This window comes from Xyrauchen texanus, chromosome 44, assembly GCF_025860055.1.
Source record: "Xyrauchen texanus isolate HMW12.3.18 chromosome 44, RBS_HiC_50CHRs, whole genome shotgun sequence".
Classification (NCBI taxonomy): domain Eukaryota; kingdom Metazoa; phylum Chordata; class Actinopteri; order Cypriniformes; family Catostomidae; genus Xyrauchen; species Xyrauchen texanus.
Genome location: NC_068319.1, coordinates 30182734 through 30205312, shown reverse-complemented (window position 1 = coordinate 30205312; position 22579 = coordinate 30182734). Strand labels below are relative to the sequence as shown.

The 22579-nt window shown below is 48.1% G+C and overlaps 1 protein-coding gene across 2 annotated transcripts in view; it reads right to left on the bottom strand.

Moving 5' to 3' along the window:
* st8sia4 (ST8 alpha-N-acetyl-neuraminide alpha-2,8-sialyltransferase 4) overlaps window positions 1-22579 on the bottom strand; it is an 89846-nt gene that overhangs the window by 45715 nt on the left and 21552 nt on the right. The window contains exon 1 of one of the 2 annotated variants that reach the window (XM_052117146.1): window positions 21929-22179. The exons of the other annotated variant lie outside the window; for it this stretch is intronic. Coding sequence (XP_051973106.1) covers window positions 21929-22068 — 140 coding nt within the window. The 5' untranslated portion in view covers window positions 22069-22179. Of the gene's footprint in view, window positions 1-21928; window positions 22180-22579 lie in introns of those variants that run through there. 2 annotated transcript variants of the gene reach the window in all.

Here is a 22579-nt window from a genome sequence, read left to right as displayed (position 1 = left end):
AATATAGAAAAACACTACCACTCTAACATTGACCCATAAGCTACAAGGAAAAGGTACGTTTTAAGAAGTGATTTAAAAGCATCAATTGTAGGACAGGTTCCCCTTCTGTCGCTCTCTCCACGTTGTGTAGGAGAAGCGACACTAGGGGGTCTCTCTTGAGCGCCGATATTCACCTCTGACCTATTGAAAAGGGCCAATGAGAGTTGGCAGTCAGTATTTGCATACCCCGCCCCCGCATACGGGTATTTAAGCGGGGCAAATACGGAAGTTTAGTTAGAAAATTTCTTCGGAGCCGATGGTCTGTTTGCAGTCTGCTGCGAGAATACACACCCTGAACGTTCCTGTATCTCTGACGATCTGCTTGCTGTTGGATCTGACGGCGCACAACAGCGGCTTTCTCTGTACTTTGCACGGCGTGCATTGTTGCCCCTGAGCGCTTCGACAGCGCAGACACACACACACACACACACACACACACACTGTGTATTAAAAGAGCAAATTTCCTGTAAAAGAGCAAATTTCTCTAAAAGAGCAAACACAGCGGCGTTGAACGTCCTTTTAAGGACGCGTCTTTTTCAAGATGCCTTTCCGCCCCTGTGTCGATCCTGGATGCGGTAGAAGCCTCTCCGCTTCAGATGGCCACAGGCGCTGTCTCGTGTGTTTGGGCCGCGATCACACCGAGGCGGCGTTTGTGGATGGTTCAACAGAAGGCAAGCCACCCCAGCTGCACCCCGCATTGCTCCTTCTTCCCACGGGATTGAGGACGATGCGGTTGGCGCTGGGGGCGATTTGGGGGCAGCAGCGGGTGCAGTTTTGCCGGGTAGCCCCCCGCGAACCTCCCGTTCCCCGACACGCTCGCAGGTCCCCGTCCATGCTCGCAGTGATAGCGGCTCGCCTCACAGCCCGGCCGTCTATCCTCCCGAGTCCGAAGCGGATGAGCTCGCCGCTGCATCGGAGAGTGCGGTGTCTGATGCCGAGGACTCCCCTGGACTGCCGCCTTCGGGCCAGCAGGCCCAGGCTGAGGCCGACGCTCAGATGTCCGACATGCTTTCCCGGGCAGCCGTGAGCGTGGGGTTGGATTGGCTCTCAAAAACATGCACGGGGGTGGACCTGATCCTGATGTGCTGCAGGAACTGTGCTCAGCGACCGACCTCGCCCTGAGAGCGACGAAGGCCACAGCGCAGGCACTCGGACAGACGATGGCCACCCTAGTGGTCCAGGAACGGCATCTTTGGCTCAATCTGGTCGAGATGTGTGAGGCTGACAAGAATCGCTTCCTGGACGCACGCAATCTGGTCTCCCAGATTGGCCTTTTCAGTGACACCGTCGAGGACTTTGCCCAACAGTTCTCCGCGGTGAAGAAGCAGACGGAGGCCATCTCCCACATCATGCCCCGCCGCATACCTGCCGCTACGGGCCCTGCCCCGTTTGCCCACCGAGGGCGTCCCCCTGCGAAGAAACCAGCTCCTGCTCCGCCTCAACCCGGGCCCAGCTCTCAGCCCCAGCGTCGAGCACTCCGCAGGCGGCGCACGCCCCCTGTCTCACGAACCCCCTCTAGGACCCGGAAGGCTCCCACGCGTTCCTGAGACAGCCGACCCAGAGCCGAAGACGTTAGCTCCGGAGGTGGTAAGACCGCTCCATCCCCGGTGGAGGACCGGGAGGAGAATCCTTTGTTTTTTCATTTGCCACACACCCTGACGGGGGCTGTGGTACCCACATTCTCAATAAAAGAGCTATTTCCTTTGCCTCTGGGTCACCTGGCCCGCAAATGCCGTTCTCACGGCAATCTGCTTTCAGATCACGACAGTCCCGCTACACCGGACGCGGCGATCCCGCCTTCCGCTTGCCCTCGACTGCCCCCCGGCTGTCCAGTTCAGATGAGTCCAGAGGACGCCAGCATCAGACCTCCTCCTAAGTCACGAACCTGCCCCCTGCAGGGTGCGCGGAGCAAGGTAAGTGCTTTGAGTCTATTCTCAGCACCTCAGCCTCAGGCCGCAACGAAGCCGCCTGACGCTGCATTACCTGTTCCGCCCCGCTGCGAGGCCCCGCCGGGTACATCCAAAATACTCGTCCCTTTGGTGCCCCTAGCGCAGAGCTGGGAAGCTTGGCTTTCGCTTCCCAATGCATCATGCTGGCTGCACCGGAACATTCGACTCGGTTACGCAATTCAGTTTGCCCGGCTCCCACCCCCCTTCAGGGGCATCCGCTTTTCCGCAGTACACGGCGAGCATGCCAGTTCCCTGCACACGGAAATCGGACCCTCTTAGCCAAGGGCGCGGTAGAGCCCGTCCCTCCAACCGAAATGAGGAAGGGTTTCTACAGCCCTTACTTCATTGTACCCAAGAAAGGCGGCGGCTTACAACCAATCAAGGACCTGCGAGTTTTCAATCGGGCCATGTTAAAACTCCCGTTCAAAATGCTCACGCAGAGAAATATTCTGGCTGGTGTTCAGCATCTAGATTGGTTCGCAGCGGTAGACCTGAAGGACGCGTACTTCCACGTCTCAATTCTGCCATGACACCGACCCTTCTTACGGTTCGCGTTCGACGGCCAGGCGTTTCAGTACAAAGTCCTCCCCTTCGGCCTGTCTCTGTCCCCTCGCATCTTCACAAAGGTCGCAGAGGCGGCCCTTGCCCCGCTACGAGTAGCCGGCATCCGCATACTCAACTACCTCGACGACTGGCTCATCCTACCACACTCTCGAGAGTTACTATGTACACATAGAGACCAGGTGCTCCGGCACCTCAGCCGCTTGGGGCTTCAGGTCAACTGGGAAAAGAGCAAGCTCACTCCGGTTCAGAGCATCTCTTTTCTCGGGCTGGAGTTAGACTCAGTCTCAATGACAGCACGTCTCACGAGCGAGCGTGCTCAGTCGTTGCTGGACTGCCTCGCTTCATTCAAGCCAGGCACAGTGGTCCCTCTAAAACTTTTCCAGAGGCTCCTGGGGCATATGGCGTCCTCCGCGGCGGTCGTGCCGCTGGGGTTGATGCATATGAGACCACTCCAGCACTGGCTCCAGACTCGAGTCCCGAGACAAGCATGGCACCACGGCACACGTCGGGTAAGAATCACCCCCGCCTGCCTCAAAACACTCCGACCCTGGACAGACCTCTGCTTTTTACGGGCAGGAGTGCCCCTGCAGCAGGTGTCCCGACGCGTTCTGGTCACAACCGACGCCTCCCGGTCCGGGTGGGGTGCCGTGTGCAGCGGGCACGCAGCAGCGGGCCATTGGAAAGGGGCCCCGCTGTGTTGGCACATCAACTGCCTGGAGTTGCTGACCGTCCTTCTTGCTCTCAAGAAGTTCCTCCCGTTAGTTCGTGACAAACATGTCCTCGTGAGATCGGACAGCACCGCGGTGGTGGCGTACATAAATCGCCAAGGCGGCGTACACTCCCACCAATTGTCGCAACTCACCCGCTGTCTCCTCCTATGGAGCCAGCAGCGACTCAGGTCGTTGCGTGCCACTCACATCCCCGGCAAGCTCGACGTCGTAGCGGACGCGCTATCAAGACAATGCCAGCACGGCGGGGAGTGGAGGCTTCACCCCCAGTCGGTCCAGCTGATTTGGGGACGGTTTGGCAAGGCCCAGGTAGACCTGTTTGCCGCCCAGGAAACCTCCCACTGCCCGCTCTGGTACGCCCTAACAGAGGCTCCCCTCGGGACAGACGCGCTGGCACACAGCTGGCCCTCCGGGCTGCGCAAGTACGCATTTCCCCCAGTGAGCCTTCTTGCACAGGTGCTGTGCAAGGTCAGGGAGGACGAGGAGCAAGTCACGTTGGTGGCCCCCTACTGGCCCACTCGGACTTGGTTCTCGGAACTCAGGCTCCTCGCGACAGCTCCTCCCTGGCGAATTCCTCTGAGAAAGGACCTCCTGTCTCAGGGACGGGGCACGCTCTGGCACCCGCGCCCAGACCTCTGGAACCTCCACGTCTGGTCCCTGGACGGGACACGGAAGAGCTAGCCGGCTTACCGGCGACCGTTGTGAATACAATTAACCAAGCCAGAGCCCCCTCTACCAGGCACCTTTACACCCTAAAGTGGCGCTTGTTCACAGACTGGTGCTCTTCCCGAGCTGAAGACCCGCAGAGATGCACGATTAGGTCAGTGCTTCTGTTCCTACAGGAGAGGCTGGACAGGAGGCTGTCCCCGTCCACCCTCAAGGTGTATGTTGCCGCTATTGCCGCCCACCACGATCCTGTAGACGGCAAATCTCTGGGTAAGCATGACCTGGTCCTCAGGTTCCTGAGAGGTGCCCGGAGGTTGAATCCCTCCCGGCCAGGCCTAGTTCCCTCCTAGGATCTCTCGGTAGTCTTGGCAGGACTCCAGAGACCTCCTTTCGAGCCGCTTGAATCAGTTGGACACAGGGCCCTCTCCCTTAAGACGGCCCTGCTGATCGCGCTCGCCTCTATCAAGAGGGTCGGGGACCTGCAAGCGTTCTCTGTCAGCGACACTTGCCTGGAGTTCGGTCCGGCAGATACGTCTGTGATCCTAAGACCGCGACCGGGCTATGTGCCCAAGGTTCCTACCACACCGTTCCGAGATCAGGTAGTGAACCTGCAAGCGCTGCCCCGGGAGGAGGCAGACCCAGCCCTTTCGTTGCTATGTCCAGTGCGCGCTCTGCGCATTTACCTGGACCGCACACAGAGCACCAGACGCTCTGAGCAGCTCTTTGTCTGCTTTGGGGGACGGCAGAAAGGGAATGCCGTCTCCAAACAGAGGCTCGCCCATTGGGTTGTCGACGCCATCACACTGGCTTATCACACCCAGGCCGTGCCCCTACCCTTGCGGGTCCGAGCTCACTCAACAAGGGGTGCAGCGTCCTCGTGGGCACTGGCCAGGGGCACCTCCCTAGCAGACATCTGCAGAGCCACGGGTTGGGCAACACCCAACACCTTCGTGAGGTTTTACAACCTCCGCGTTGAGTCGGTTGAGTCTCGTGTTTTGTCAGGTCCGAGCCCGTAGAACTCGGTAACACGTAGACCGACCGGCCGGGTGGATCGCTGTGCTCAGCCCTTTTCCTGACATCAAGGTAAAGTAGTGCGCCTTCTTCCCAGGGCGCCCCACTCCAAGTCGGGCCCCTGGTCGATTCCTCCCCAGCCCTCCGGGTCCACGGTTCAGTGGAGGAACTCGCCGACCCAAGCCACTGCGGGTACCCTAATGGCTACCCTGTACTGGTATAGGTGCTCCACAGGTAAGGCCTCCATCTCGGACTCCCCCTGTGTGTAACTCCATGGTTCTGTCCCCTTACGAGCGGACCCCCGTGTCTCCCTTAGGCAGTTACAGCTGCCTCGGTCGCCGTGCTGTAGCAACTCCCCCCTTTCGAGGCTGGATCTACCACCGCACCATACTTTCCACACGAGCTCTAAGACGGCCGTGGGACATGTCTACCACTTTTCCTCCCCAAGAAAAAGGGCAGGTGTGGTCTCCGCAGGGTCTGGGATAAGACCCCCTTCCCTATATGCGTGTAAGGGCCCCGGCCGTGATTGCTCTATGCGAGAAACATGGAGAAAAAAGAGGCCCAGCCAGGCTGGCCCGTTCCCATGTTGGCAAACATCGCCTTGTTCTCCTCCCAGGGTAACCAAAAGGATTCCGATGTTTTTATGGGGCATTGGGGAAGGGTACGTGCAGCCAGGTACGGACGATGCGTGGCACTGGATTGAATCCCTGCCCGCCTCTGTATCGGCGGTTCACGTACACGGTTCAGCACATGGCAAGATTGGAATGGGTCCCCTAGTGTCGCGTCTCCGACACAACGTGGAGAGAGCGACAGAAGGGGAACGTTTGGTTACGTATGTAACCTCCGTTCCCCGAGGGAGGGAACGACATGTTGTGTCTTTCCTCCGCCATGTTGCTGAACCGAGCCACTGTTGTGGCCGGACCATTTCCGGCTCCTCAGAAAAATCCTGACTAAACTTCCGTATTTGCCCAGCTTAAATACCCGTATGCGGGGGCGGGGTATGCAAATAATGACTGCCAACTCTCATTGGCCCTTTTCAATAGGTCAGAGGTGAATATCGGCGCTCAAGAGAGACCCCTAGTGTCGCTTCTCCGACACAACGTGTCGTTCCCTCCCTCGGGGAACGGAGGTTACATACGTAACCAAATGTTCCACAGGTATGGGGATGTGACTGAAAATGCAAGATCACCCTTACATTTTAATCGGGACTTGAGGACATATAACATAGGGTGACAATACGTCCTCTTTTTCCCAGACTATATCCTCTTTTTCAGACCTTAAAAAAGCGTCCAGCTGGGATTTCTAAATTTGCTAAATTATCTGGGATTCGGCTTTAGTTGCATTATGATTTACTGTACATCTGGTCTAATACTTCATTTTGTGTGTGAGCATATTTGCATTGCTTTAACCCCTCTTTGTAAGTCCTGCCTTCACGCACACCAATTGGTCGATTATAAGAGGCTTGCAGAAACTATTGGCCAAATTCCTGCCTGTCAATCTCTCTGTGAAAGCGCAAATCGCTTTTGTGCTCGGCATCAAACAGTTGCTTTGACAGTAGTAGCAAATGACAGCTGAGTTAAGACACTGCCCAAAGGAAAGTGCAAATTTACAGAGGAATTGCACAAAAAATTCCCATGCTTTCATCCAGGTCGAGATCTGTGGGAAGCAGAATGTATGACATGTAAGGCTGGCACTAATGTGTCAGTTGCTAATAAAGGTGCAAGTGATTTAGAAGCACACATTAGATCTGCGAAGCATAAAGGGTCAGCATAAGGTGAAATTTCATCAGGTAAATTAATGGACTACTTTTTGCGAGCAGGTAATATTGTTATCACATTGCTTCATTTTCCAAGGCCATTCAAAATAATAGTAAATGAAGGTACGCTCATGGCATAAAATATTTTATTTTAGTACATGGACATTCAAAAGAATGTTGGAAAATTGTATTTATTTATATATATTTATGTTATGCTAATAGAGTGTCTTTTTCACTTTATTAAAGTTTGCATTTGCAAAAAAAAGGTGTCCTCTTTTTGGAAAACTAGATTATGGTCACCTTAGTTTGAAGACCTGGAGGTCTGATGCTGAGAAAGGAGATCGGCTATGTAGTGAGGTGCCAAGCCATGAAGTCCCTTATAAACAAATAATAAGGCCTTAAACTGGATTCTATATCCTAATTAATTGGGAGCCAGTTAAGGGAGGCCAACACAGGAGAAATACTCTCTCTCTTCCTGGTTCAAGACAGCAGCCTATAGCCGTAGCACATTGAACATGTACTACAGAATTATGATTATTATTAATAGAAATTCAACAGATCAATATTTGTCCTTTTATGCTAGACAGCAGAGGGCGATATGCAGAAAATAATGTGAATCACCAAAAACACAAGAAGAATTTGAAAGTGATCTGTTTCTCTGTCTCTCATCCACACCAATCACATCGCTTCTGAAGATACTGATTTATTTTGGATTATTTTATGTTGACTTGTGTTTGTTTGTTTAGCTTTAAAATGTTGCCACCTATTCACAAAGTGAATACATAAATATTACGTAATGGCGGTGCGTGCACAACGCGAGGCTCAGCGTCTCTCCAGATTTTGCAAATTAGTTTACCTAGTTTTTTTCAGCTCAGTGGTTCGTCACAACTCTGCACTAACTTCATACAGCCGCCACATCAGACCTCCATCTGCTACCTCCAGAGTTACTCCGGTCCCCGGACTCGAGTGAGTCAGCCAGTCCGACAGGAAATGCCCGTCGCCAGCGCCACGAGCGTAAACAAAGACGGGGTAAATGGGGCGGCCTGCGGGCTAAGCTAAAGCTAAACCCACATCGCCCAGCGCTACCGAGCATCTTTCTCACTAATGTACGGTCTCTGGCAAATAAGATCAACGAATTACGGCTTCGGATTACTCAGCGAATGTTTTTGGACTGCAATGTTATGGTTTTCACAGAAACTTGGCTCAATAGCACCATTCCAACCAGCGCGATTGAGCTAGTGGGGCACAGTATCCATAGAGCTAACAGAATGGGTGTGGACTCCGGTAAAAGCAAAGGTGGGGGTGTTTGCATCTATGCAAACAGAACTTGGTGCACTGATGCTGTTATTACCAAATCCCATTGTTCTGCTGATATTGAGTACCTCTTTATCAAAAGCAGACACTTTACCTGCCCCGTGAATTTACATCTACCATAATCGCTGCAGTATATGTAACCCCAGATGCTAATGCTAAGCTAACCATGAAGGAACTCTCTTCTGTTGTTAGTAAACTGCAAACAACGCATCCGGACGGAGCTTTTATCATTGCTGGCGATTTCAACCACGCCAATTTGAGGACAGCACTCCCCAAATTTTATCAAAAAGTTTTTTTGCCCTACAAGAGGAGACAACACTTTTGATCATGTTTATACAAACATCTCTAAAGCCTACAAAGCCATCAATGTAGATGGGAGGCCGTTGTCCCCACCTGCTACAAAACAGCCACCATTGTACCAGTACCAAAGCATGCTGCTGCAGTGGCCCTCAACAACTTCCTCCCTGTTGCTCTTACTCCCATCACAGCAAAGTGTTTTGAAAGGCTGGTCCTCTCCCACCTGAAAACATGTCTGCCCCCAACACTGGACCCATATCAGTTCGCCTACAAACCCAACAGGTCAGCTGAGGATGCTATCGCCTCAGCTCTTCACCCCGCCCTGACTGACTTGGACAAAAATAACACGTATGTCAGGATGCTATTAATTGATTTCAGTTCTGCCTTCAATACTGTGATCCCATCCAAGCTGATCTCCAAGCTCACTGATCTTGGCATTGGCCCCTCCCTCTGCAACTGGACCCTGGACTTCCTCACTAACAGGCCGCAGTCTCTTAGGATAAGCAAACACAAATCCTCCACCCTCACTTTGAACACTGGTGCACCACAGGGCTGTGTGCTGAGTCCAATCCTGTCTGCTCGCCGTGGGCGTCCCCCTGTGAAAAAGCCCTTACTTCATCGTACAGCCCTTACTTCATCGTACCCAAAAAAGGCAGTGAGTTGCGGCCAATCTTGGACCTGCGAGTTCTCAACCGGACTTTACACAGACTCTCGTTCAAGATGCTCACACAGAGGCGAATTCTAACATTACATTCGGCATCAAGATTGGTTCGCGGCGGTAGACCTGAAGGACGCGTACTTCCACGTCTCCATACTGCCTCAACATCGACCCTTCTTACAGTTCGCAATCGACGGCCAGGCGTATCAGTACAAGGTCATCCACTTCAGAGTTAGACTCGGCCTCAATGTCAGCGTGTCTCACAACCGAGCGCATGCAATATGTGCTCGCATGCCTCGCTCACTTCAAGCCAGGCACAGCGGTTCCTCTCAAATGGTTCCAGAGGCTTCTGGGGCATATGGGATCCTCGGCTGCGGTTTCATGCGCCGCTTGGGTTGATGCATATGAGACCACTCCATCACTGGCTTCAGACTCGAGTCCCAAAATGGGCATGGCACTGCGGCACATACCGTGTACTTATCACCCCTTCCTGCTGTCAGACTTTTAACCTTTGGACAGACCTCTGTTTTTGCAGACAGGAGTCCCCCTACAGCAGGTGTCCAGACATGTCGTGGTCACCTCAGGCGCCTCTCAACTGGGTTGGGGCGGTGTGCGCTACAGGCTTCTGGACGGTGCCCCACCTGCGTTGGCACTTCAACTGCCTCAAGTTGTTGGCTGTGCTCCTTGCCCTGCAGAGGTTTCTCCTGCTGATTCGGGGCAAGCACATCTTGATCTGTTCAGACAGCACTGGAAGTGTGGCATCCTCGTGGGCACTGGCCCACGGCACCTCCTTGCCAGACATCTGCAGAGTGGCAGGCTGGGCAACACTCAACACCTTTGCTAGGTTCTACAACCTCAGGGTTGAGTCGGTCTCGTCCCGTGTTTTGTCAGGTCCGAGCCGGTAGAGCACGGTAATACGGAACAGCTGACCGGGTGTCAGCTGATCCATTGCGCCTTCTCTCCCAGGTTAACCAGTAAGCTCTCGCTTCCTGGACGCTCTTCCTCCCTAGTCCTCTGGCCGCGAATTCAGAGGATCTCCACAGGCATAGTTCCCACATCAGGCAACTCCCTGTGACGTATTTTCCCTATGACGTTTTCATCCTACAACAGTTTCACGTTAGCATGCAGGCTCGTGTGATTGTGGGTACATCTCAATCCCCCTCCTTACCTGTGCAGGTAGGAGTGAAACAGGGGTGTGTACTGGCTCCAGTGATCTTCAACCTCTTCCTGGCAGCAGTCACCCTCCTCTCCCGCAACTCCTTCAGCCCAGACGAGGGTGTTTGCCTACAATTTCATCTGGACAGGAATCTCTTTATCCTTCTCCGCCTGCAAGCCATCACCAAGTGCACCGCTCTCACAATTCATGAACTGCAATATGCCGATGACTGTACCCTCCTAGCCCACAGCCCTACCACAATGCAGCACACATTGGATGTTGTATGCGCAGTGTATCAAGCTTGTGGCCTACAAGTCAACATCCAAAAGACAGAGAACATTGCACATACCACGGTCCCAACCCCCACACCGCCTGAATTCTACATTCAAGGCACACCAGTAAAGGCTGTTCAGCACTTCTGCTACCTTGGAAGCATTCTAACACCCACCTGCCTCATAGACAACGAGATCCAGGCATGCATAAATCTCGCCACCTCTGCCTTCGGCAGACTTCGATCTCGAGTCTTTGTTAATAAAGCTATCCGTACCTTCACCAAAGCGGCCGTCTACCAGGCAGTCTGCGTTTCCACCCTGCTGTTTGGTGCAGAAGCATGGACTCCCTACCGCAGGCATATTCGGTGTCTTGAGGGTTTTCACATCAGATGCCTCCAGCGCATACTAGGAGTCACATGGAAAGACAAAATCCCCCACACAAGCACATCAACTCGCAGCATGGAGGCAATCCTTGCTAGGCGGCAACTGCGATGGGTTGGACATGTTATCCGCATGCCCTCCCATCGCCTACCCCGGCAAGTCCTCTATGGGCAGATATACGCAGCCAACAGGAGACCTGGGGGTCAGAAGCGTCGCTACAAGGATCACCTCAAGGATACCCTGAAAAGCTGTGGCATCAACCCTGGAGTCCTGGAAACAACAGCTGCCAACCGTCAGGCATGGAGTTCTGCATGCGATCTGGGGGCCCAACAGATCGAATTACAGCGCGCTCAACACAGAACTGAGCTGCATCAGCGCAGACACCAACGCGCACAGCCACAACTATCTCCATACCCAGACTCGGCATTCACATGTCCCTACTGCGGCAGGACATGTGGCTCCCGGATTGGGCTTCACAGCCACCGTCAATGGCACCGCCGACAGCAGCGGTTGCCTCAACATTCCAACAATGCATCTTAGAAATGTCGTCATCTTCGAAATCGATGGACTGCATAAGAAGAAGATTTTCCGTGGTACGGTCCCCCTGCTGGCAGGACCCGCGTCTCCCTTGGGCAGTCCGAGCTGTCCCCCAGTCGCTATGTCTGTAGCAACTCCTCCCTTGTCAGGCAGGATCTACTACCACACCATGTCCACGGGTGGCTTGACATGGCTTGTGTACTGGCCACGAGTTACCTCCCCCCAGTCTGGGCAGGTCGTGGTCTCCGTTGTGCCTTTTCCCCCGGCGGAAATAGGTATAGTATAGAATAGTTTAGTGGGGGGTTTCGTGCAGCCAACGCAGCTACTTCTAGCATGCAGCAGCCTGCTTTCACCTGGATCGGCAGTCACGTAACATGGCGTTTTGACATGGGACCCCTTGTGTCACTACAATTGACACAATGTCGAGTGAGTGACTGAAGGGGAATGTCTTTTCTCAAGTTCAGAGGTACGTGAGGCTCTCAGAAGAGACCCCTTGTGTCACTACAATTGACACAAAGTCTTGTTCCTTAAATCGGGGAATGGAGGTTACATTTACATTTTACATTGTTGGGCCTCTTGTATTCAGATACAAGACAAAGGCAGGCCTAACACAATCGTAAAGCCTGACAGAGGCCCACAAAAACAAAGTCTTAAATCTTGCTGATAAAAACTGCACCAAAATCAAACAAAGGGAGTACAAAACTGACTACAAATCCCAAGAAGCCTTACTTTACAACTGTGTGAACTCTCAACTCCTATTGGATGAGGCACTCAACAGAACGCACCTCAACTGTGATGTCATCAGGAGTAGAAATACCCCGGAAATCGTCTGTAACTTGCTTTCAGTGACTTTGCGTGCCGTATGTAGATGTGGCTCGTCGCTGCTCTCAGGTGTTGCCTCGTTGCACATGGAAGTAATGTGCAACTTGAAACTGCGGCCATACAATCTCCATCTCGCTGGATGAGTTGAGATTACATTGTGTTCCACCAAACACTTTAACGGATCCGAAGGAAACCGCCGAGCAATCCGCATCTTCATCCATTTGCCTGCAGAAGTGAAGAAGAATTCCCTTCCCTTTTCAATCAAGTTGACGTCGCTGATTTCTCAGACAGCCATCGAGAATTAGCAGCTGCCCGCCGAAAGAGCGAGAAAGACACCACTACTTCCAGTCTGAGGCTGAAGCCAAGATGTCCGACATGATTGCCTGGGCTGCCGTTAGCGTGGGGCTGGATTGGAACCCTCCGTCCTCCCCACAGCCTTCGCTGCTGGATGATTGGTTCCTCAGGTCTACACGCCACTCACACTGCGCCCCCCCCCCCCCCGGTTCCTTTCTTCCCGGAAGTGTATGATGAGCTGCCGAGTTCATGGAGAAGGGTCCCTTCTCCACCCTTCACCGTGCCTCTCGCTCATCACTCTCACTATCCTCGACAACGGAGCTGCCCATGGCCACACGGCGGTCTCCCAGGTGGACAGAACGGTTGCGATCCACCTGTGCCCCGAGAACGCCGCCACCTGGCTCTTAAAGATCTGCACTTGGGTAGTCCTGATCCCGACGTGCTGCAGGAAATGCGCTCAATGACAAACCTCGCCCTCAGGGCCACGAAGGTCACAGCGCGGTCACACGGGCAGGCGATGGCCACGCTTGTGGAACAGGAACCTGTCTCCCAGTTCAGCCTTTTCGACGACACTTCACCCAGCAGTTCTCATCGGTGAAAAACCAGACGGAGGCCATATCACATCATGCCCCGCCACACCTCCGCACTGGAGAAGCCAGCTCCCCACTCCCCGTCTAACCGCCGAGGGCATCCCCCTGCAGTGACTAAGAACACAGCTCCACCTCAACCCAGGCCCAGCTCTCATCCCCAGTGTCAAGCACCCCGCAGGAGGTGCACACCCACCGTCTCACAAACCCCTTCGAGGATCCGGAAGGCTCCCAAGCGTTCCTGAGACGGACGACCCAGGGACCAACATGTTTACTCCGGAGCTGGTAAGCAGACCACACCGTCCCCCGGTGGAGGGCCGGGAGGAGAATTTTCAGTTAAGTTTACTTACTTTGCCGCACCCCCTTCGGGCTGAGGTACCCACATTCACAATAAAAGAGCAATTCCCTTTGTCTCTGGGTCACCTGGCCCGCAAATGCCGTTCTCACTCCGCCACACCTCAACAGTCTCGGCACATTGGACGCAGACCTCTCGCCTCCAGCCCCATGACTGTTGTCCCCCAGCTGGCCGGTTCTGACGAGTCTAGAGGACGCCTCCATAGGACCTCCTCCTCAGTCACTAACCCGCCCCCCACCGGGTGTGCAGAGCAAGCTTAAGTGCTTAAAGGCTCCCCTCGGGGCAGATTCACTGGCACACAGCTGGCCCACGGGGCTACACAAGTACGCATTTCACCCAGTGAGCCTTCTTCACAGAACCACCCAGGTGCTGTGCAAGGTCAGGGAGGACGAGGAACAAGTCACTCTAGTGGCTCCCTATTGGCCCACCTGAGCTTGGTTCTCGGACCTCGTACTCCTCGCGACAGCCCCTCCCGGGAAAATTCCCCTGAGGAAAGACCTTCTTTCTCAGGGACGGGGCACGCTCTGGCATCCGCACCCAGACCTCTGGAGCCTCTGCGTCTGGCCCCTGGATGGGACGCAGAAGTTCTAGCTGATCTACCACCTGCCATCGCTGACACAATCAACCAAGCCAGAGCCCCTTCTAACAGGCAACTTTACGCCCTAAAGTGGTGCTTGTTCACGAATTGGTGTTCTTCTCGGGCCGAAGACCCACAAAGGTGCACAGTCTGGTCAGTGAACTCATTTCTGCAGGAGAGGTTGGAGGGGAGGCTGTCCCCGTCCACCTTGAAGGTGTATGTAGCTGCTATCGCAGCTCACCACGACGCAATAGACGGCAAGTCCTTGGGTAAGCAAGACTTGATTATCAGGTTCCTAAGAGGCTCCCGGCCAAGCCTGTTCCCCTCCTGGGATCTCTCAGTGGGGAAACAGAGACCCCCCTTCGAGCCGCTAGAATCAGTTGGACTCAGGACCCTCTCCCTAAAGACGGCCCTGCTGATCGCGCTCGCCTCCATCAAGAGGGTCGGGGACCTGCAAGCATTCTCTGTCACTTGCCTGGAGTTCGGTCCGGCAGACACACATGTGATCCTAAGACTGAGGCCGGGCTACGTGCCCAAGGTTCCAACCACGCCCTTCAAAGATCAGGTAGTGAACCTGCAAGCACTTTGTGCTTTGCGTACCTATTTGGACCGCACGCAGAGCTTTAGACATTCTGAGAAGCTCTCTGTCTGCTTTGGTGGACAGCGGAAAGGGAACGCTCTCTCCAAACAGAGGCTCTCCCACTGGGTGGTGGATGCCATTTCATTGGCCTATCACACCCAAGCCATGCCCCCAGGTTACATCGGTAACCTAGATGTTTCTCTGTCCGAGGAAACTGAACAGCTTTATATCGGCTGCAGTTCTGTGATTGAATCTACATGTTCATTGTTTATTCTGCCAATTGGCTGGGGTCTGTTTTACAAAGTATTTTCAGTTATGTAATTTTGTATTTTAATTTGTAATTTATGTAAAATTAAGCAATTCGATGACAAAGTTGTCACAGGGGTTCTCGTAGGCATATCGGGATTTAATTGTTGCACTAATTTAGAAATATTGTCTTTGTAATCTTGATTTTTCTATTATATAAAAATGCCAAATGTTAATATTAGTGGGTTATCTTTCTCAACATGGAACGTGAATGGTTGGGGCACCCCATAAAAAGAAGGAAGGTTATTTCTTTTCTTAAACATAAGAAAAATGAAATCGTGTTCCTTCAAGAAACACATCTTTCCTCGCAGGAAGTGGGGGTCATTATATTGATAAATAAACATTTATGATTCAGATGCCTCAAAAGATTAAAGATAAATTAGGAAGAGACATTATTGTTTTAAATGAAATTCTGGGGCGAAGGTTGATTTCGGCTAATATTTACGCACCCAACATTTATGATCAGGGCTTTTTTATAGATCTTGAAGGGATGTTGCAAGCTGCTGGCACCCCACATGATATAATATTGGGAGGAGACTTTAATCTTTTGATGGACCTTTTTGTAAATTATAAAAGTTTGTACATGCATTGTGCTGACGCGTTGCAAGTTAAGGTCTCTGTCGCCGCCTTGTGGTGATGTGTAGAAATACTTAGTTATAAAATGGTGAAACTGTGTTTAATGTAAATGGTTTATTAATTGGTATACATTGTATGTTTTATTTCATTCTTTATTGTATGTTTCTGTTTTCATACAGCTCTTACAGTGATTCACAATGATTCATAACTATTCACGGTGATTCATGGTTACTGAACGTGACTGAAGATTGCTTAACTGTGAAAATAAAAAAGGAATATGTGAACATCAGTAAAAGAGTCGACCATAAGTAAACCAGAGAGCTATACACCTCCCGCCACCACCCCTGGAAAATCATCCTCCTTTCTTATCGCAGCTGCTAATGGTTCCAGGGCAAGACTGAACAATAATGGGGAAAGATGACAACCCTGCCGAGTGCCCCTATCCAGAGTAAAATAATCTGAAATTAATCAATTTATTTTAACCGCTGATACAGGGTGTCTATAAATTAACTTAATCCAACCAATAAATGTACTCCCGAACACATACATTTCCAAAATCTTGAAAAGATAATCCCATTCTACCATATCAAATACCTTTTCAGCATCAAGTGAGTTGGCAGCGACTGAAGACTTATCATTTGCTACTGACCACATAACATTGATGAAACGCCTAATGTTATCAGAAGAGCTACGGCCACGAATAACCCCCACCTGATCTATATGTATAACAGATGTCATAACTTTACTTAATTGGTTTGCCAAAATTTTAGTTAACATTTTTACATATAGCTGGATCAGGGAAATTGGACGGTAACTTTTACACTCGATTTGATCTTTGTCCTTTTTGAGAATCAGACAGATCCAGCTTGTGTCATGGCTGGGGCAAGCTTTTCATTCTTTAATGATTCCATATAAACTTCTAACAAAAGTGGAGCATAAGATCTAAATATTTCAGCGGCAAAACCAACTGGCACCGGAGCCTTGCCTGTAGGTAAGGTCTTAATTAACTCATCCGAATTTTGAGGAAAATAAGGAATTTTATCCATTTTGGAATAAGGCTGTAACATAACAAAATGTGGAAAAAGTGAAGTGCTGTAAATACTTTCTGGATGCACTGTATTTATGAAGGTCAGTGCTTAATTGGGACATGTAAATGCCATACAGCCATCCTTCATTCTATTCTCAGTTTGCCAGGAAACATCAGTGCAGAAGTTATAAGGTTTTCTTACATTCCTTGAATCGATCGCGTTTCTCTCGTCGAATTTGCTAAGTCTGGAAACAAGAAAATATTGTGATTCTTCCATGAAAGCTTTCCTTTGCTCCTTGCCTAGCACAATGAGATATTTATCGGATGATCTAAAAAATTTGGCCAGATTTGATCGGGCCTGTTTCTCTCAGCAGATCTGCGAGCCAGGACTCTGTGAGCTCGCTCAATTTCCAGTTTATGGCCTGTTATGTCGAGCAGATTCGGGAAGAGCTCATCTAGGAATTTCACCATATCTCCCTTCTTCATGCTCAGGAATTCCAACAATCCGTACATTGTTTCTTTGGCTCCTATTTTCCAAATCTTCCAGTTTTTCCAAAATATTTACCACTTCTATTTTGGTCGCGAGCAGATTAGCGGATAATTCCCTTTCCAATGACTGCAGATAATCGATCAGTTTCTCAACATTTCCACTCTTGTAACCAACTCAGAGAATTTTTCCATCACCGTAATCGAACAACGTATTACAGCGAGATCCTCCAAGTCAGCAACAACCCACATCAGCATCACCAACAGTTGGACAATTGACACTGAATTTCCCCGGCCGCGCCATCCAAATAGAGTCCCCAGTCTGCAAGCCCATCAGAGGTTTCATCTTGAGCACGTAAGTGTCTTTTAATATCTCCAGAGTCTGAGTATTTTGACTTCTTTGCCATGTTTACCTCAAATAATAAATATGTAACTGGGTGTATCGAACCTCACCGGATTATAACATGAAAATAATAAAAAAAACTAGCAAAGTGCGCCGAGCTCTTGACCTCTTCACATGGTGTCCAAAAGGCTGGATTTTTTGGAAGCATCATAGGCAACATTTATAACAGTAACAGTAATCAGACAAAGCAAGGTGGCCCCTCAGCACACTAGAGCAGAAGGGGAAAAAAAACATTGCTGTTTATCAAGCGCTGAAACATTGCTTAGGGCAGAACAATGTGGAATAATGTTAAACATTGTAACGGTCACCTATTTGCAACCTGAACGTTAAATCTTTGTGACACCTGCGCTAAAAACAGTCTAAATGCACGACATGCGTTTTTGAAACATGAAGTTCTAATTAACTTGACACTGTGCCTAAAAATGTGCCGGTCCTGCATGACACACTGAGGAAACAATTAAAAACAAAGCAGACGCACACAATAACACATTTGGTGTGACCAGCCTCTAACTCATCCATTCGCGCAGTAGGAGTGTGTGAGTGAAATGAAGTTTTGAAGGCCTATATATTTTTTTCATAAATTACAAACCCAAAGTCCTACTGACCTGAACCCAGCAGCTTCTAACGTAAACCACTCTGAGTGCGCTGACAACGGCTTGTTCGCATGTGTACCCAGAACAACATGTCACTTCAAGCGGTTTTTGCTGAGCTTTCCTACCGGAGTGGGGGCCCTCTCGACGTCTGGGGCCTCTACCGCTACTGAATGTACTGTCAGATTTGGTGACCCTGTGTTTCTCTATACGCTGTCATATATCAAAAGAATAAATCTATTAGGAGGACAACACTGAAGAGATTAGACATTACCTGAATCAGCTTGGTGGTCACTGTGACACTCACTGAGCATGAGCACCGAACGCGTTCTCACACAAAAACTTACTGAACAGTGGCCTCAAGTCACAGATTCGATAGGTCACTGATTTCGGCACAACACCGGGTCACTGAGTAAAAGGTAGGCTAGATAAATAAATTTTTCCTTTTTGTCGTATTACATAGTTTTTTTGCCCATCTAACCTTAATAATGTCACTTTAAATTTATTCTAGAGTAATTTGTTGTCTTTTAAGGTTTTTGAAAACAAGATCAAAGCTCTGTTGGTAAATATTTACACTGGTAGTTTTTCATGAGGCAATTTGAGGTAAATCTGTGGAAACTTTTTAAAGTTCCCTTTTAGTAGTTTTAAATTAGCCAGTTCAAAAGGTCAACTTCACCATAATCACTTACATATTTTCTAAATGTTAACTTTAGTAAAGTGTTTGTTCATTTTACTGCCGCTCACACGTTTCATGACATTCACGCACCACAGAGATGAATAGACTTTAAAACTGTCATTGCACTCTCAAATACGGTTTAAATTTATATTTTGTAGATTAAATAATGTTCACCACTGTGGCCAAAATGAGCATATTATCAGTTTTAAAGCCCTATGATTCATTTGTAATAACCGTTATTGATATTTGAATTTTATTGGTTGTATTTCAGGAATGCTGTAAGCTCCCAGTTCACGAGGAGATAGAAAACACAAGAGATGTCCATATGGACAGAAGCCTGCTCCTGTTCCACCTACACCACACCATTCTCTCTGCCTGTAAATGGATGGCTGCATTTGATGTGCTCCTCAGACTTAGATGTACAGTTAACTGCACAAGTTTGCATGCCCCTTTTAGAATCTATACAAATATAAGAGACAAAAGATAATTCTTAGTTCTACCTCGATTAAGCTAATAAGATATTTACATATGTTTCACAAGACAAAATAATAACTGAATTTACACAAATCGTCCTGTTCAAAAGTTTACATCCCTTTGGTTCTTAATATTGTGTTGTCTTCTTGAGCATTAATGAGTGTTTACAACTTCTGTAATAGCTGTGTTCAAGTCTTCAAGTCCTTAATTGTCCAAAGTATCAAAGCTGGATCTCAGCATCTTAAAGCCACCGTTGGGAAGAAATCAAATTTGCAGATGATGCTGGGAAGCCTTACAAAGTGCATTATCTCGAGGATTTTTCTTAAGAAAAGTGGGCAGCTGCTCAGGACAAAGCAGGGACTCATGCACAACTATCACAAAAAACACAAACAGTTATTAATCATCAAGGAAGCAACACATTAAGAACCAAGGGGATGTAAACTTTTTAACAGGATCATTTGTGTAAATTCAGTTATTTTGTCTTGTGGAACATATGTAAATATCTGTTATTAGCTTAATCGGTGCAGTACTAAACAAAACAATATTTTTTTTTTAGCTGTTATTTTTTGTTAAAATTATAAACATCTTACTGATTCTTCATGGTGCATGCAAACTTATGCACTCAACTGTATGCACAGATTACTCGGGGACATGGTACACAACATTTTTTTAATGTGACATTAACATTTCTGTTGAAGTGCATTAACTTTAAGATTGGATAAACTTGTCTATTGTTTGTTTGCTAGTATAGGGGAGACCAGGGCTAGCTGTCACACTTTTTACTAAAGTGAATATTTCCTCAAGTCAGTTCTTGTATAGCCACATACCATAACGTCTTGGCTTACAGGCCTACAATCACTAAGCACTTTATTAGGAAGACATGTGCACTTTCTTATTCATGCGATTATCTAACCAGCCAATCGTGTGACAGCATTACAATGATAAAATCATGCAGATACTGGTAAGGAGCTTCAGTTAATGTTCACATCTACCATCAGAATGGGGAAAAATGTGATCTCAGTGATTTAGAACGTGGCATGATTGTTGGTGCCAGATGGGCTGGTTTGTGCCAAAAACAAAAAACATCCACTCAGCATCAGTTCTGTGGACATAAACACCTTGAAGAGAGAGGTCAACAGAGAATGGTCAGACTGGTTCAAGCTGACAGAAAGGTAACGGTAACTCAGATAACCACTCTGTACAATTGTAGTGAGCAGAATAGCATCTCAGATTGCATAACACGTCGAACCTTGAGGCGGGTGGGTTACAACAGCAGAAGACCACATCAGGCACTTTATTAGGACCATAGTGTTCCTAATAAATTGCTTAGTGAGTGTATACCTCCCTTTAAAACTCTGCCTGCATTAAACAGCCTATATAGTTTTTTCTGGAAAATCTTAACAGTAAAACAATTGAGGCACAAAAAGATTAATGAAGCAACAAAATTGAAAAAGGTCATGTAAAAAAATTAGTATAATTATAATTATAAATTGTAGGTTATATACATTTAGGTATGTAGGTTATAGCAAATCACATGTAAGAACTTGGTCTGATAAATATGTGACAACATGCACCAAATTGACTTTCATAAAAACCTTTCTCTTGAGAGCACAATCAAACCTGTCTTTATAATACTGCTTGTTACAACGTAATTTTATATATATTTATATATATATATATATATATATATATATATATATATAAATATAAATTATTCATGTATATATATTTATCCACCATAACTTTTTAAAATATAAATATCACAAGGGGACACGCTTTGTGCATTTATGATTTACAAGCCAAAAAATATACGACTTTTTTTTCTGGATGACCAAAGATTTGCATTTGCAAATCAAATCGAAACTCATCAGCAGAATTGACACAGTTGACATTCACCATACGGCTTTTCCGCTTCTGTTTTTCAATCATGCACAATGAGTTTGCACATGAAAAAGGAAACCACATCTTCGGAGCAAAAGCTGTCTGCTGTCCTCGCTTACCCACTCAAACACACAACTCCCTCTCTTACACACAAAAAGTCAAAACCAAACCATAAATAGTAGTAGATTCTCTATCGAAATATGTTTGTAACGTGCTTTTTGCACTGAATTAAAATCAAAATCAATAAACTCAGTATTTGTGACCGAACAGTTCCAAAAAAAACGAAAACCATATTCTGCTTGAAATCTAAAGCAAACCTAAAATATTAACAAGTATGAACTTGACCACGTTTTGATTCTGGAAGAAGAAAAAAAAAACGACTTCCGTGAAAAAAACTGAATTTACCTATTTCAAACTTAAACATCCAACAACAACAACAAAAAAAATGAAATAAAAAGACCAGATCATCTTCAAAACCACCGACTTTATGACACTCAAAGGGTTTTGTTACTAACAAATATAACCCTAAGCAAGACTATAAATAAACACATTTGTGAACGATTATTGATGGAAGGATTTGATCTTTTCAGGACAGTAAAGACGATAACTGCTTAATCTAAGAAAGCGCATTTGCGGAAAAAACTAAAATAAATGCAAATAGTTTAGATTATCTGCGCTAAAAAAAAATCAAGATTATTGTAAGAAAAAATTATGTGTGTGATCAGCAGACGTGGGAATGAAATAGCAAATTCAGCTCAAACTAATTAATTCGTCCTAATTCAATTTAGGATGGACAATAGCCTACCAAGCCCAACATAAACTTCAGATGTTTGAAATATAAAGCACTAAATAAAGAAACATAAATAAGTGTTTAGATTATAGATCTAATCAGACTTTAATGCTTATTATCTAGAGGTAATTTACTCTATTATTAGCTGTATCATTAACAACAGAAGTGCCCCATACCCTGCCAATCCAGCTTCTTGGGGTTCTTCACTTCTGCCGATTTCTGTCGTCTTGTAGAATATCAGCAGAATGCTTATGGTGCATATAATCCACCCTTTCCGTGACAGCCGCATTTTGCTCATGAATGTTAAGAAAATCATACAAGATTAAATGAAAACTGTATTACACCCTGTTCTCTTCTATAACACAAGCAAATTAATCTCATAAGCGCGAGAGCAGCTGCACATCCTGGCTGCATCCGAAAACGTAGGCAGCTGACTTGCTGCCTAATCAGTTAATGGCTTAACCGAAAGAGTTTTTGAATAAATAGAACTCATAATGAAACTGGTCTTAGAACAGTTTGAAAAGAACCTTATTTCCATCCTACAACCGCATGCAACATTCGAAGGCAGCATTTTCTAGTTTTCGGACACAGCCTATTTCTCACAACTGAACGCCTCTCACTGTGAGTGACACGCGCAGAAGCCAATCATTTACCCAATATGCTAATATATTTCCAAAAAGAGCCAATTGCGTTGCAGCAGGGATTCTAGATAAGCGAGAACAGTTTAGGTTTGCATCTCTATTTACCGATCTGCGAGATTTGCTAGTTGCAGTTGGGGGAGGAGTTTAAAATAGTGCCGTCAAGCACGTTTGCGCTTCCCGTCTGAC